The sequence below is a fragment of the Anneissia japonica genome, unplaced genomic scaffold (assembly GCF_011630105.1).
Source record: "Anneissia japonica isolate Jap-2015-1 unplaced genomic scaffold, ASM1163010v1 scaffold3338_len356548_cov189, whole genome shotgun sequence".
In the NCBI taxonomy this organism is placed as follows: domain Eukaryota; kingdom Metazoa; phylum Echinodermata; class Crinoidea; order Comatulida; family Comatulidae; genus Anneissia; species Anneissia japonica.
This window is the reverse complement of record NW_022692763.1, coordinates 77,463-95,708: the sequence shown is the minus strand read 5'-3', so window position 1 is coordinate 95,708 and position 18,246 is coordinate 77,463. Positions and strand designations below refer to the sequence as shown.

At 32.6% G+C, this 18,246-nt stretch overlaps 1 protein-coding gene across 4 annotated transcripts in view; it reads right to left on the bottom strand.

Annotated features, from left to right (window-relative positions):
• Positions 1 to 18,246, bottom strand: part of LOC117100390 (probable palmitoyltransferase ZDHHC14) — a 35,158-nt gene that overhangs the window by 10,307 nt on the left and 6,605 nt on the right. For 3 of the 4 annotated variants that reach the window (XM_033240059.1, XM_033240057.1, XM_033240060.1), the window contains exons 3-8: positions 15,751 to 15,906; positions 9,665 to 9,802; positions 8,611 to 8,659; positions 2,676 to 2,778; positions 1,984 to 2,093; positions 1,012 to 1,123 (exon numbers count right to left, since the gene is read on the bottom strand). In XM_033240059.1, the coding sequence (XP_033095950.1) occupies positions 1,012 to 1,123; positions 1,984 to 2,093; positions 2,676 to 2,778; positions 8,611 to 8,659; positions 9,665 to 9,802; positions 15,751 to 15,906 (668 nt within the window). Of the gene's footprint in view, positions 1 to 1,011; positions 1,124 to 1,983; positions 2,094 to 2,675; positions 2,779 to 4,211; positions 4,315 to 8,610; positions 8,660 to 9,664; positions 9,803 to 15,750; positions 15,907 to 18,246 lie in introns of all 4 variants that reach the window. The other variant, XM_033240058.1, reaches the window with a different exon arrangement.

The window sequence follows — 18,246 nt, the reverse complement described above, 5'->3', positions numbered from 1 at the left end:
ATAAGTTTTGAACACTAGTAGTATATATTTAACATACTGCATGCATGCACTACTTGTGTGCATACATTTTTCTCATACATGATGCATGAGCATCCACTTTCTACGTATCACGCCCACATTGTATTATCTCACGCATCATAAAATTTGTATAAAAGATAAAATGTATAAACTGATTATACCCTAAAATCCATAAAAATGAAGTGAATTTGTCACTAAAATGTGAATACAGGCTATATAACTTTCTTTTAACGAAGCTATACTGAACAACGACTGTAATCAGTAACGGTTCCACCCCTACAATTTTTAAAAATTACATAGAGGGCACTCTATTTTTCATGATTTTTACAAAGAGGGTGGAATATACAAATTTTCTTTTTTTTGTCTCGCGCATCAGACGCCAACATAGTTGACAGGTATACTACGGTAATGTGTGTACAGTAGGTCATTGTAAGCATCAGCCAATTAGATGACCTTTATTCCAGCATGTTATACCATGCAATATTCATAGTACGGAACCATTGAACTGCTGTGTGACATGCAATTTGAATAATAAATAATATATAAACCTGAAACTACAAGAACGACAAGTACATCATAATTATTATTAAGAACTATAGCAAATATGTAGCATAAAAATGCATAATTTTTTATAACCAAGATTTGATAACATAATATTACATCAGAGTTGTTTTCAAAATAACCAATAATGTAGATAATAAAAAAGACAAGCAAAGTGATGCGGTTACACACCACAAAATGCATTCACTCATGCCTATACCACATAAATTTATAAATCAACAGTCCTAAAGTTCATAAGAAAAAGATAACAAACAATAAGAAAATAAATAGAAAGAATATAAATTGTAAAGTGGTAAATTGCTGTGTGACATGCTGAACTACAAGCTTTGGTTTTAGACAAGTGCATGCAGAGAGGGTTAGGCATTATACAGTATTACAATCACATGACCTGGACCAACCAATCAAGAACACCGAATGATGCATGATACTTACGCCCTTCATCGGGGGCAATGGGCCGGGTATTCGTTGTATTACTTGCTCTAATTGGGTACCTTGTGTCCTCTCGTTTGCATCTGGGACGTAGAAACCTCTAAGATCTAGCAAACTGTAAATAAACAAAACAGTTTCAAGTTATATTCATTGTTACAGAATTTTGTTACTGGTAAGTCTCATGAGTGCATCAATAAGCTAAAACATCATTAACCCAATAACTGTCAATATTTAGTATACACTTAAGGACAGCGGACAAGCCCTTGTGGACAGATTTGTCGGCCAACTTCAACGTGAGAGGCTTAATGTGTCAACACATGGATTGGAGGGTGTGATTCTGTCCTATACGCAAAAATATGAATTATCTTGTAGACAATTTACAAACACTTTATTGAAGAATATAACAAGAAACAATTTTATAGAGCAAAAATTATTGTAAATGGGATACAAGACAAGATAGCACTTGATATTGACGAAAATCTCAAAATTTAACATGCACAATTATGTTGAAACACCCAGTAAACTTTATGTGATTCAAGTACTCACATAAGCCACACAATTCATCTATTACCATGGGCTATAAAGATGTCTACAAATCTAGTACGCAAAGTGGAAGCTGTAGAGATTAGCTTTGAGGGACTGTCTAATTGCAATGACGACTGCATTTCACAGGTATGTTTCACTACCTATTGATTTTGGGATCATTGATCTAATAATCACCCGACTGTACCGTAACTTCTTTATTGTGTTATATTATTTATGGACTCTCATCACTCCTCAATTAAACAAATGGTAGTTTATCTTATTCTGCTCCATGGAATAATTTCCGTACGGATTGATGAATCTACGTTTAGCAATTGAAAACTAGACGACAGATTCTCCCAGGGTTATCCGGTAACAAACTTGCAGGCATATTAATAGTGTAATTGAGATCGTAATTGCTGAATATTTGACAGCATTACAGTTTCCACTCACCTGGGACGCATGGGCCCACAGAGTACCACACAACAATTATTAATTGCATTTCCGTGACTGAACGGATTGAAGTTATCACGTTGTCGTTTCGTTGACCACGTTCCTTTTATCTACAAAATCAAAACAAAAGGAAGCATCGGTACTATACAATTACATACCATTCACTACATAACAATATTTTAATTAACAATTTCAATATAAAAATGAAAACAACTCTACATTGTCAAAACTAGATTTCATATCCTCAATAATCTGTAAATTTATTTCTCTACATTTATATAAAAAAAGTAATCTCAATAATACTGTGTCTCATATTATTAAAGGTTTTCTTTTTATTTGGGAAGTATTGTACTTCCTGAAGGCATTATGCATCCAAAACACTTCTTTAAACCTTCCGGCATTTTATGGTTCAAGTGTTTATGTGAATATTTAACACTACAGTTACAATTATACTAAGTAGGTCACGTAATTCTAACAGAAAATCTTTACTGCTATTGAAACCTACTTGGCTGCATTATAGCAAATATATTGAACTTCAATACAAATACATTAAAGTACTACTGTATATTATATTTAGTTATTGATTTATTCTTCCAGTATTGTATGTGGAAGCACAATGTAAATACCTATACCAGTTTGGAAGTCCATTTTTATTTGTATTATCTTTTTATTATTTAATTTTTTTCACTTACATCTTCATTGGTTGTCTGACTTTTACACACAAGGTATGTGTGAAAGGATGCTAGACCAAAAACTGACCAAACAGCACCAAAGGATATTACAGCCTCTATCAAAGTACACAGTGGTCAAGGAAAATCTCCTGTATTTCATGCTTTACTATACCAAAGGCAGCCAATGGCCCTGTCCACACACGTTTTTGTTTATAAAAAAAACGTGTGACTTGCCAAAATATGGTCATGATGACATCACATCATTACCATATATAGGCACATCATGACTATATATGGACATGCAACATTGCAACAGTTTTTTTGTCAAAGAAAATTTGATAGTCAACACTATTAAATTGTATGTGAGAAATACATGTGCTTTACCTATACAGCCATGATATGACATCATTATGCCCATATATGGACTATGACAACATCATACATTATACAGATGTGATGACATCATCATGTCCATACTGTATATGTGCAAATTACATAAAATTATAAAAAAATTGATAGCGAGAACAGAGCTTTTAATAATAGGCAACAATTTAGTTTGTAATTATCACAATGATGCACTAGTAATTTTAAAGCAAAAATGAAGAGTGTCCTCTATTGATCATATTCTGTTCTTCAAACATTGGTGATATACTCATCTTTAAAATTGACTACATCGATACAGGACATTAAAATTGAAGACACAATACAACTGAAAAAAATTTACTACGATATAATGTACAATGCTGATGATTACAAAAAAGGTTTAGTACAGGGAGGCTTTGTTAGAAATAGACTAGCAAGCTATAAAATTTAATCAGTAGCTTCTGTAAAGTTGAAAGACATCAATACAGAGTTATACGTAAACCGTATTCTGTACTAGTTAACACAATATAATTAAATTTTGCTATGAAGAAAAATTTAATTATATACATAAAAAATAAATTCTGTAAAAAGATGGAAGTACATGTAGTCAAAAAAGGCACTAAAGGGATATTCCACATTGTGCCAGTCACGGTATAACATTATCAATACCACACCATGCATTTGAATGTGCCACCACAGTATGAAGGAATAAGGGTGAAAGGTATATAAAAACCAATAGATTCAGTGGCGTTAACGCCTATGCACTCTCGTGAATGGAATATTACTGAGAGGATAATATCAAAAGAAAGATGGAGTATTATTATAAAATGGAGAAGATTTTAACAAATAAGCTACCAATTATTCAAAATTCATGTATAATGCAATCTGCACCAATATGGATACAAAGCTACAAATCACAACAAACGTTGACAAACAACGAGGAAATACGGACATATGTTAAAGTTGCTCTCTTTTATAAGATGACTACATGCTTTTATTTGTATCTGTCCGTTAAAAAAAATCCATAGCTCTGTCGTCAACTGCCACATTTAAATAATTATGCGGTCACCGACCATGCATCTATACAACATAAACAAAACAAAAAACAGATAACATTACAATATCATGGGGACAAACATCAACAATAGGAGGCATAGCAACAGCTGATTGACATGCTCAGAATAAAGCACTCACATCTTCATTGGTCGTTTGATTGGAGGCTACAAGGAACGTGTGAAAGCCGGCTAATCCTAGTACTGACCACACAGAAATAAAACAGATTACAGACTGAATGGCAGTGAGAATCAAGTCAAGGAATCCATACTTCAAAAAGAATTATCCCAATATATAGTCATGATGTGCCTATATATGGTCATGATGTGCCTATATATGGTCATGATGTGAGGTCATCATGACCATATTTATGCATATCACTTTTTTTTTTCAAATAACATTTGATAGTTTAGCCAGAACTTAAAAAGTATAATACAAAAATGATTTCAAAGGAAACAAAAAAGAAAAGCAAATACTTGCAGTATCAGATTTCAGTGCAATAAATGAATGAGAATAACAAATGCATACCAAAACTACGACCATAAACAAAATAACTAAAAGAAAAAGAAAGTGCAAACCAGAAAAGGAAAATACATAGCAAATTATAAAACAAACAAACAATACAATGTAAACCAACAGAAAATAATACATAAGTAATTTAAACAAGTACAAACCAATTAACTGAAATAAATTGTTATTATTACTTATCATTATGTATTATAATGAACATATTATATATGATTATCAGTATTGAAGCTATCTACTGTTAGCAATTATGAAGCAAGAGATATTAAACTAATATTAATAATATGTTATAATAATATGATACTGTATCATACTGTAAACCTATTATAATTTATATATTCTTCACATACAGAATATTACTCTTCGTATCTGGTTCTATGTGACAAATATCAGTAGTTTTACCACTGATGTCATATCCCACCATATAAACAAATGACAGACATTTGTCACATAAATGTGAATAGTGCTTTTCAAATGAGCATCTCGCACAATTAAAAAAAAATCCACTATGTTCTATTTTTATTCATAATATAAAAATGCAAATCTAAAAGCAAGTAATGAAGCGAACTAAAAGATTGAAATCACAGCCGTCCCATGGCAATTTAACAACATAACTCTTATTATATTTTTGCTGAGTTTACGTTGTTTTGCTTTGGAACATGGAACGGCCGAGCACAATTATGATGTGTTGTGACTACTGTACTCTTCATATGTCTACTAATCAATCCACTAGGGATTCAACAGATATATACATATTATCACTTAATAATCTGATTGGGAGAAGCCATTAAAATGCTATGTTGCAAAGACAGGCCCACAAATAGGATTAATCAAGTTGGGTCTTTCATAAGAGATGGAGGTCTGGGCACAGGCGAATCCAATTGAGGATGGGGGCTAGGGGCATGTTCCCCGTTTTGCCACTACATTTTGTATATTGCAATAAGAGAAAATGGAATACAAATACGTTCCCATATCCCTGCCCAAGTTGAAAAATTTGGAATCCACCCCTGCTGAGGATGCCAAGGGGCAATGAGAAGGGCTCTTGTGGTGGGAGAGGGAGGGGGGGGGGAGAGGAGAGGTTGGTTATAGTGGGGGTATAGTTTGGGTTATCTTACGTTCAACAGCACCCCAAAGGCCTTTGCTGAAGATCCTACAGTGTGGTGGTAAATACCTTGTGATGTTTAGATTTTTAAAACAGCTCAGTAATCAGATTGGTACTAGGTACAGTATTATTTATTAAATTTTAAGGAAAAAATAAATAAATAAAAAAATAAACAAATAAATAAATAATAATAATAATAATAATAATAATTTTTGACAGGATAAAAAGATTGACAGGATAAAAATTATTTGACAACAAATTTTTCCTGAAATTTTGATTTTTCACACAATGGGTATGCTAACAAACATGCCAAAATTTTATTTTCAGTTGAAGTCATCACTATTGATGGACGGAAGATATGCATTTGAGGAAGAGCGAGACTCGATCAACTCAGAATTATTGATGTAAACATTAACATAAATTTCTTAGATGGATGTAACGAAGGTGAGAACTGTCCTGCTCTTTTTATAAATGAATTTGCAGACTACAATTCTGTCCATCAAACCGACATTTATAACGTTAGTTGACTTAAGGGAAGTAATGAGATATTACTTAATTAATTTAGATGATGGCTTTGTGAGGTTCAGTTTCACTTTCAAGTGTCATACTCGATGACTTCCTACAATAAATCCAACAACACAAGTCTAAAACTCTGTCCACATCAATACATTTTTTGGTGACCAAAATCTGACATCTATCCATATATGGGCATACAGATGTCATATTTATATCCATATATGGATCCAAATATCAGGTATCGCGAACAGAGAATTACTAAGGCTGGGTATGCACTAGATTCAACAATACCAGAACCCTGCGGGTGTGTACGTTCCTTTGTACGTAAACGTAGTTTAGAGGGATATGTAGTCCAGTAATGGTTTCTAATGTTTTTACGTAAACCTATACCCCCAGACAGATCCGTCCATCAAATGCTGTATATTTACATACCTGCAAACATTCGAATATCAAAAATAGGGACGCTATTCATTGGTGACAAAAAAATTAAGATGGCAATTATATCCTAATTCCTGTACAGTTGCTTCAAACAAAACCAGAGTTACTTAATTTCAAGTGTACTGTTTATTTACCTCACAACCAAGAAAAAATATTTAAGTTACATTTTAATCAGTAGGCTTACAAACTTCACCATGAAGGGCACGGTATGTTGCTTGTTTCGCTGGATCTCATTGGAGTCATAACGTCAATATTTATTCGAATGACACTTAATCTCTGTTCAACATTTCCAGCTTGTGTGTCATTAAAGCACTTTAAGTTTTTGTTGTCATGATAGCTCGAAGCTTGGTTTTGTTTTTTCAACAATAGAGAAAACTTTCTCAGTCACTACTGCTATAAAATATTACCATAGTACCCCGGGTAGAATCCCACACCGACTTTACGCCCAACTTCGCGTACACGAATTTTCCCGGGTGATGTCCCAGGGTCTGAAGATTGGGTAAGTCGGCCTAGCAGGCCTTGCCTAGGTCGATAAATTTAACAAATGCTCAAAAAATAAAGGAATTGTCTCCGAATTCTGCCGACTTGAAACTCTTAAAATTGCTTAAAACTGATATTGGTCGCCATAAATTTAGACACAAAGCCCAATTCTTGTAAATTACTTTGTTGTTTACTGTCGCTGGCCTAACCCTACCGACGATTCCGTAAACAATTGGTCAACTACACCAACAAGGTATGCATTATGGAGCTCGCTTACCCTCTCGCGATGAAAAACAAAATGTCGGCAAAGTTTTACCAACGCATGCGCATATCGAAGTTTTCTCCTAAAAACGACTCAAAAATGGTGGTAGGGGGTATATGTTTTATCGCGTACGTCCTACATTTCTCATCTAACATTAAAAACAAACAATTCTTGCACAACTACATGTCCACCAGTTACTATGAGGAAAACATTATACCCACCGTGAGGCACCGTTTATGAGCCTATTCGTTTACAAACCCGCTGCTCACTTTGCTCACACACACACACACACATACATTTCATGTTCGAATTATCCCATTAGTTCCTTGTGACCTTAAGGTCACAAAGGAACTAATAAAGTAATAAATCCTATATCATGTGAACCCTTACGCTGGGACTGTTGGGTAGTAAGCAAACAAAGCCAGAATTTCTAACAGACATGGAAAGACACATGTTTGATCAGATGTCTTGAGTCCTATCTAGGCTATCAAATTTTATTTGACAAAAAATTGAGACATACCTAAATATGGTCATGATGACATCACATCATGACCATATATAGGCACATCATGACTATATATGGGTACACAATCAGCGTTTTGTCAAAGAAAATTTTATAGTTTGAGGTATGAATAAGCATTAGTCTATGCCTGATTTAACAACATATTCTATTGGCACATGATCGATAAAATATACCTAGATATCTTAGCAGGAGACAATCCCTACTAACAATTCAAACCTCCCAATGAGTATACATTTATAAACGTGTATGTATACACGGGACCAAAATAGCTTCAATTTTCTCTCAGAGATGGTGTACAAAGTATATGTTTTGTATGACTACTGCACTGGACATCAATGATGAATTGAGTAAATTAAGCAGGCGCAGACGGTATTGCGAAAGTTGGATACAATGATTTTGAACTTGATACCGAAACTGACCTGTTTAGTTTAGACAGAATGGTTAGCACTAGTTACTGAATAATTAAGTCAACTTTTATGATAACACGAATACTATAGTTTTATCTGGTTTGCGTATTAAATGAGTGTAGAACTGTTTCAATGATAATAAATCACGCACAATTGATTGAATGCTTGCAGGAAGTTTACATTAATTGTGCTTGGTTTATTAATTAACAGTTCTACAGTAACTGTATTATTTTAACAATTGTAATAAATTTGCTTATTACTGTACAGTTCAATACAGAAAAGGATATCTTGCAGGTGTATATTTAATAGCATCTAAAAAACTTCCCTCCTGACTACCTAAAAGTATATAAATAAAAGAAAGAGATTTAATAGTATAATTGTACAGTAAATAAATTAAAATGTTCTTTTCATATAATTAAAAACCAATTGATTTCAATCGTAAATATTAATTTCCACTTTTTCAGACTTGTATACTATGGACAGAAATTGAATTTTTGGAGAGAGAGCCTCTTCTATCAACTTGTTGCAAGATTAATTTCCCCCTAAAATTTGATAAAATAAAGTACAAAAGCGTTAAAACAGATCAGACTGTTGTACTTGCAGCATATAAAAAAAATTAATGAACGTGCTCATCCTGACATGACCCAATAGGATGGCCTAAATCACACAGACTCTAATGAAAGTACTCATCCCACCATGACCTAATAACAGAATGGCCTAAATCACACCGACTACTCATTAACATTTGTCTACTATGGGAAGTATTGTTCAGGGAACTTGGATTATCGAGGTAAATAGCATTCAAAAAATAGATACTAGTTTCCGAAATTGATTTTTTGGAGAGAATTAAAATTTAACAGTATAATGCGAGCCTATAAAGTGCTAATAATATTTACACTGCCATAAAGTACATTCCTATAATAAATCAGGGACACTATAAGAGAAGGCTGTATTCAAATATAAATCAAAACATGTCAATTTATTACAATCGAAACTGGTGGATGCTCACATTGAAATCTAAACCAAAATTATGCACAACAATATAAAAAAAAAATACATGCAAAAATCGATGCATAATTTGAATATTATGAAAAATAATACACAAACACTGTAAATTTCAATATTTAATAAATTCAACAATTCTTACTATTATTTGAGAAAATTAAGAATATATAATGCATTTAAAATAAAAATATAAACTTTTCTTATTCACTATTAAAATTATGAATATTTCTAATACATAAACAATCTATTTTATATTTTAAAACCAATATATCGAAGTAGATAACAGGTTTATAAATAATTTAAAACTGATAAATTAACACCATGTACAGTACTTACGAAGAACCAAATGTGTAACATTACAGGCAAACACAAAAATACTTAGAATTGTAGTTGAAACTATGAATAGATAAAAGTATCGATAATTTCTTTTGCCAACGCAATTTCCAACCCACGGACAGTGGTGGTCAAAGTTTTCTGTGAAGATAAAAAAAACCAAAAAAACATTAATTAATGATAACTATTAAAATAGTAGCTTGCATCATGGAGGAAAGAAAACCATGCTTGCATCTACAGTACAGTACATCCAAAAAAGTCAGATACAAACAATGTCATACAGTATGATCAGACAAAAAAGTACTGTGACAACAACCGACATTCTCAAATTGTTTATGTGATGTTTACTTTATTTGAAAAGATACTTAGTAAATAAATTTTATCAATCAATCATTAACTTCATCCAGTTGCGTATAGCTCCCTATGAGGGAAATAAATTATCAAACACTAACCTACAGTAAAGCTGCATCGTAAGGCTTAGCAAGAGGATCAACAAAATATAAAAATAACCATGAGTGGCTACAGTCAGATAAATCAACAACCACGTAAACGATGAAGAAGGCACCACTTTACAGGCTAATCTCTAGTTTTCGTATACATATAGTGAAATTATTTTAAGAGACTTAAACACTGTATGAAAAAAAAAAGTCAAAAAATGATTAGAAAAAAAAATTAACCTAAGAAGGCCCATGTATTGCGTTAACATTATTATTATTATTATTAGTATAAATTTAACGGTAAATGTAGTCGAACCTGTACATGTCTGGAGTGCCCATTCCTCGTTCTTTAACGTTGGTGGCATCAAAGATCTTATAAACACAAGATAGCGTTCTCCGCGACTTACACGTAACAAATAGAAGCTTCGATTTGGAACAGAAAAGTAATTAGTTTTGGGAGAGGGCGTCCTAGTCGTTTCTATGGATCTGATATAGGGTGTTCGTGTTACGCCATAAGTTCATTACCAAGTGCGTTAATTTGTTCCTTATGTTTTAAAGAGAGGGCGCATTGTAAATCGGACGCTTCTAATTGTTACGCATGGCATACGCTATGGTCAGAGCTGTCAAGGTTCAAAAGTTTTCAATTTTGCAAGAGGGCGCCATTCATGCGTTATCACAGAATTTGAACGCAAAAATCACAGAGAACGCTATCTTGTGTTTATGAGATCTTTAGGTGCCATAGAGCAATGTTGCGAGGGGATGGCCACTCCTCCTCCACAGCAAGTCTGTTTATTTTCCCAGCATATGCTGGGTAGGGGTAGAGAGACAAATGGCTTGTTGAAAAACACAAGCAACTCCCACAATGAGGGCTCTAACCTCTGACCACTAGGTTGACAGTCTAACCCTGAATCGCTGTGCCAAATGCTTCCACAATATCACAACAAATAATTTCCTCAAATCTGATAGGTGGAACATTAAATGCCAGTTTTTACTGGTAATGCAAACAATTTAAACAGATTATTTATAATCGTTTCTAATTGAATGTATTAAACAGTGTCTCCCTGTCGTCGTTGGAGAAAAACAGTTATCATTGGGTGGTCATTGTCGAAAATCTTCAGTAAACGAGTGAGCATTTATCATGGTTGTGAACAAATTCACATTAAATCACATCATAAAGATAATTAGAACAACTTTTAATCAATTGATATTTCCAGGCATCCATATATTTAAAATGTGTTGATGTCAGACAGCCATATCAAAGTTGTAGACTGTTAAAACATTTTAAAGGTGGATGGGTGATAACATTGGTAAAATTCTAGTTAGAGTGGATTTTAAGGATGGGCAAGGAGTTAATAAAATTGGGTGAATGGTTAAGAAATTAAAGTAACTTTAGACTGGGTGGCCTCACCCACCATAACTACCTGCCATAATAATAATTTACCTTAGTTGGGGCTGAGAGTTTATTTACCGTAGATTGAATCATCATAAGACAATTAGAGAAACTTTTTAAATTTTAAGCATTTCCAAGCATCTAGAAGGCACAACATTCTATTTTATCAGTCATGCACCAGCTCCATTGCCGAATCCTACATCTGCCCAGCATACCAACCTTAAAATTCCTTCTTCATGTCGGTACTTATTGGCTCGACAAAACCTTCTATTTGAATTTAACCCCCTAAAAATTTCTGACACTCCAATGTTTCTTCCATCCCAAAAGTAATAATATAGCAGCTGTAAACCACATAAAATTTGAATATGCACAATCACTGAATTTGAATGCTACGGTATACACCGTGGTTTGACCTCAGGTCATATTTTTAACGACTAACACTATTTTGTGTTGTGCAGCTAAAAATGCAAATGAATTAGTAGTGTTTAGCATGTAAACAATGTTTCTAAACTTCATTTAATGTGTTTATTGAAATATTTTAGACCATGTGCATACACATTATAGGATTAATTATACATGGTAAAAAGGTAATTATAAACGAAAAGTTCCAGATAACATTAATGGCTTTTTACCAACATTATCTGCGGTTCTACAAATTAGTTTCACTATAAGTAGTTGTGTAGGTGTTCTTATTACGGAAATCATTTTTGAAAATAATGGCTTGTTCACTACATATAATATGTCAAGACCTCTAAGCAATTTACTTTAAACTGTACCACCAATCATTTGATTGAATGCCCAAAGAACACACACTTTACTATAATGCAGCCCCTAGGGGCAAGCATATAATAATGTTCTGGCTACAGTAGTAAAAAACAGCTCTTACAATAACATTCAAAAGGTACCAGGTTACTAGATAGTCACATGCATATAACTCAAGGACACCTTCTTGTAGCCCGCATCGGACTCTAACCTACGACCTTTCAATTGAAATGTATATAATCTCATGCGACACTTGACAACTTTACTGTATATCAACTTATATTGCACTATTAGATCATTTCATGTCTTACAATATTTTTTATAGCCTTTTTTTTATAGCCTTTTATATAAGATAAATACAATGTATTCTGTTTGCATTGTGTAATGCTTAGTTGCAACTGCTTTTTGGATTTGTTTCATCCTGTTTTAAGTTTAGTGTTCATTTTGAATGCAATCATATCAGCCATGTACCGTTGGCTATATTTACATTAATATTTCATTCCTGAATATATAAATAAAATAAATATTAATCACTTATGTCTAGACCTTCCTAGAAATACAATGCAATACTTTGATTGTTTTATTTCCATCTGTTTTATCCAAACATAAAATAAATTACAATTTTCACAATAAATTTGATAACTAAAATATAATAAAAAAGATATGAACAATATATCAAAATAATACAATTGTTATAATGTTTAGAATTAGCGTATAATTGTATGGCCCACTATTATTGTGACATTATCATATCCTGGATGAGACACTTGAACATTTATTTAGTGCTGTTTTGTAGTTTATTTATTATCTTCTATACTTTTTTATATATTTTTCTCGTAATATTTTTTTTATGGAGAAATCTGAAATGAAAGTACTGGTATGAAGGAATTTAAAATTATTTGTACCATTGGCCATTTTATTTAATACTGCATAGCGAATCATTCATGTTAGGATTACTGCCATAATGTGTGCCTTCATCAATCATTATGAAAGTGTGATAAAGAATCTAGGTTCTACCAGCTAAAAACACTGTATTCTTCCTTATTAAGGTAATTGTATTTTTGAAATGTTGCTTGTAAAAACAAGTTATTCCAAGAAGTTATAAAATAAGATTTTTGCAATAATGGTATATCAATCAGGAGAAATACAACAAGGACATTGTGTTTTTATTGTGACTTTTCAAAATTAAGATATTTTAAGGACCAGACTTACTACAATATGTGATTACTTACCTACTGTACAGTAATTTCAAAGTATGGTAAAAGCTTTAGTAATCATGTAAAAATCATTATCATTTTCACCATAATATTTTCATAATTAAAGATTAAAAACTAATGAAGTCGTATTTGAGGAGTTACTACTGTAAATGGTATTCTACTTACAATTTTATTTTTATACCTTGAAAAAAAAAATGTGTCCATTCTCTTTAATTATATAATGAACTTGAAAATAGAATCTAATATTTGAATTGTTTACTTTCAATTACTACTCAATTAAGAACTAGAACAAGGAAACATTTCCCCCCCCCATTAAAACATACTTCAGGCCCGTTTCAAGGGGGAGAGCCAGAGGTGCAGAAGGAAACCTAGGTGTACTGGTAGGGGTCCATGGGGTGACTTCTAGTAGGAGTCAGGAGGCAAAGACTTTTGGACCTGAAGCCTATTGTAGCATGCACTGTACTGTAAACTTGGTGAATTTCATCAACAGTTTGATAGTTTAGTGTTACTTCCCCACCAGTTATAAAGACCTACCATCCTTAAAGTTAGGCCTACTGTACCTCTGATGAACTTTTAACATTAAAGAGTTGATAACTTACTTTATATAATTTATGTTGAGTTTAGCTTTCCCATTCAAAATAATGATAAAATATTTTTCTCACCAATTAGGTGGACATATAAATACACAATTTTATGTAATTAACAAACATAATTACTTTTTATCTCCTTTTCAATGTACAGTATAATAGATTGAAATAAACTAATTTTGAATTAAAATGCAATAAAGTTATTTTCCCTCATAAATACTGTTTCCATTCATGCACTATACTGCACACTTGGTGCATTAAGAGTTTGATAGTTTAGTGTTACTTTCCCACCAGTTATAAAGACCTACCATCCTTAAAGATAGTTATTTTTATTATAATTAGCCTAGGCCTAGTTTATGCCAGTGTAAGTAGCTAGTACCAGTGCAAATATATAGGAATTTGGGTCAACCCCGATTTTACGAATACCCGCAATTACGATGGGCTCTGGGCCCGTGCCGTACGTAAATGAGGGGTTCTACTGTAATGAGAAAATATTTTTCTCACCAATTAGGTAGAGATATAAATACACAATTTTATGTAATTAACAAACATAATTACTTTTTATCTCCTTTTCAATGTACAGTATAATGGACTGAAATAAACTAATTTTGAATTGAAATGCAATAAAGTTATTTTCCCTCATAAATACTGTTTTCATTGGCCATTAAATTGGCTAATACTATAGCCAATAAATACACAGATTTTCATACTGTAGTGAAAAATCTCAATTGAATTACTGTATTTAAAGGTGTTTATTTTTCATTCTTGTCATTTTAAATCTAAGTGAGTATCGTATACCAACGTTAGGCCAAGAAAAAAAAAATTCTTGTGTTGGCCACGTTGTGGGAGAATCCACAAAATGGGTAGGTCGGTAGGAATAATGCGTTTATGCCTAAAAAGTAGAAAATATACAAAAATACAACAAAGACCATTTTTCAATCTCTACTGAAGAGCAAAACTATTGCACAGCACTGTCGCATCGCTTACCGTCCAGCAAGATATGCCTATGACAGTCTTTTTAAGCTCATTAAAAAGAACCTTTTTTTTTTCGTTGTAGTCAAAAAAATAAATAAATAAACAAAATGCCGAACCTCAATTTCGTACATTTTGGGTCAGTCGGGCATGGGCCAACACTATAATTTTTTTTATTTGGCCTTACTCATGCCATAGTTGAACAGGAAGAAAAAATTGATTATAAGTACTATAGTCTATTCCGATGGGATATGTGTATGTAAGATTTAATAGAAAATGATATTTTGTTCTATCTTAATGCTGAGTATGTTCCCAAATACTTACAATCTTGCAAGTGATTCGTGTGGGAATATACGGTGGTCTAATTGACTGATGGGAAAACAAACTTAGTTTCAAGAATATAGTAATTTCTGGTTCTTTTAATGCAGAACTGAAATTCTGACAAAGCAAATATGAAACAAAATTACTACAATACTAATTTCTTTTTGTTTAAAAAGAAGTGAATGACCTTGGTTTGATAAATGTTTGGAGAACACTCCTTTAATTGGTAGTTGAAAATAGAGTTAATGTGTTGCTTTTAGCCCGGATGTCACACTACAGTACAGTATGCTAATCTTTATGTTAACCAGGATGTGAACAAAATTACTAATAGTTCCACTGAAATTATTATGAAACAATAAAGGCATTTTTTCCGATGTTTAATTATATCATGCACTATACATACCTACACAATTGTCACATAAACTGCAATGCGATGATCGTGGAGGTCTGAATATTTTACAAGTGAAGCAATATTTAAGTTTGATGGTTTGTCCGTTAATCACCACTTCCTTGAAACGGGGAGGAGGACGATACGTTCCAGTTTGTTGTGTCTGTGCTTCTGCAAAAAAAATAAGGAGGAAGAAAATTAATTTAAAAAATGTTATTTTTTGTCACTTGCACCACAAGGACAATATAATTTAATTGAACTTTGCTATACATGAACAAACTCTCAATGTGCTCAACTGAAAAGAGAAAATAAACAAAGAACAATTGGAACCACAGATTCTAATCAGTACTGTGTCAGTTGCCTTCTCATCCACACTTTGAAGGCTGGCCAACATTACCCACCAGATACATGAATTGTAGAATCACCATGCCAACTAAGTACTAATGGCACAGGGATGGAACAGAAGAGTAAAACAATGGCTTGCCTACATCTATAAAAATAGCTGCTAACAGTAGCACTATTGTAAACACTGTCTAAATACATTGTAACATTGTCTACATTAAATACACTTGGTACAAAAACTGAGGCAAAGCTTTTCAAAATAAATTGAAAATAATACAAATCTCACTCAAATTCATAACCCCCATACTGTATAATCGATTTTTTCAAAATACACAACCACTTTTTCATGACAACTGATCATTACAAGTATGACATCCTTCCTGGTGACTGATGTGTCTACTATAATTGTACTAGACCCCTTAATTTCTATATCATTTCATCTTTAGGATTTTGAACAACTTTAAATCATGGAAATATCTGAGTGGACCCAATTTAAGCGTAAATTTAAAAATAATGTAGACCCATATTCTTAAAAGTTGACCTATTTTACTCAAAAATATGAAAAACCTGGACCATTTCTTAAAATTTTATCCATTTAGGCTAAATATGAGAAGTCTGGACCCATTTTACAAAAAGTGGACTCATTTTATGCATAATTTGGACCCATTTTTAAAAATGTGGACCCATTAGAAAAATTGTGTGGGACTGTACAAATAGCTGGCTACGCATTGAATGTTATGTCTTGACACTACCCATGAGAATAGCAAAAACACACTACCTTTTAGAAACACTATTGAACTTTCATCTCATTTCTTATGCACTCAGTTCTACTACAAGATAGATGCTTAATATAACTAGACTTAAAGAACATTCTTCTTGATCTGATAGTGTTATAAATGATCATATACAAAATTGTGAGGCATTCCAATATGTTTTAGGTTTACAAGGTATACTTGAAAATGATAATGTAGCCTGTAATGTAAGTAAGAAATTAGGTCTAATATTTTCTAATACTAACATTAATGACAGTTCGCAAAATTGGTCTATATACTATTGTTTAAAGAAGCGTTCGCTATACGTAGGCTACACCCATTGCTTAACAATGGGCTGAAAGCTTCAAAGGAGCTTTCTTTGTTCTTGTAGGTAGCTTTGATCAGTAGGATAAGAATGCTTTGATCTTAATAGTTTATTTATAACTATGTCACCTACTAAGGGTAATGTTTTGATTAGTCAAATACTTTTGGTACTTGTGCATATAAGCTTGCAAATATGGATAATTTTCATTCCTGATGATGACATAATTAATGTCGAAATATTGAATCCCGACACGATGGCGTGCATTTTGATACTTGGAGTATGTATTATACTATCTTATCAGTTCTACTGTAATTTATAGTAACTACAGTATATTTTATTGCAGTATTCCATGAAGCTTTCAACCTCAGCCTAGTATTGGTAATAAGAATTGTCATCCTTAAAGCTGACCAATAAATACCATGAAATTTAAAAGGTTATAAACATTGACTGGTCCACCGCGTACATAAATACTACTTACAGTAGCAGTCTTCTACAGAGCAATCACATATAATCAAGCCACTGACTGACAGTGATATATTATCATTATTATAAGTGGCATCAGTTGACATGCTTTGTTGAATGCAAAATAATATTCTTATCCTGTACAAGTACAGTAAAATTAAGTCTTTATAATAAAAATATTTTAATTTCCTCATAAATAAATACAGGAGGAGGGCGAGGCCATGGAGGAACAAGGTTCCTGTACAAGGGTTTGGAAAGCCCATAACATCAAACATGAAAGAAAACAGAACATAGTCACGCATAAGCATCCTGCAGAAGTACAACGTCAGACCATTGGTTAGATTAACCAATGTACTGTACTGTAGGCCTACGACGATATTGAAGATTTTCTTAATAATCTGTTATTTTAACAAATTTTTAAAAATGTTTATTATTTATTTTCATTTTTAGTTTCATTATAAAATAACTGAGGCAGGCCAAAGGAAAAAACAGCACTATCAAAAGAAAAAGAGAAATAATATAAAGGAATGAAATTAAAAGATAAAATTACAATGACAATAATAAATAAATAAGCATTGCTAAACTGAAAAAAAAGCATAAATAGTAGGCCAAAGGAATAAACAGCACTAC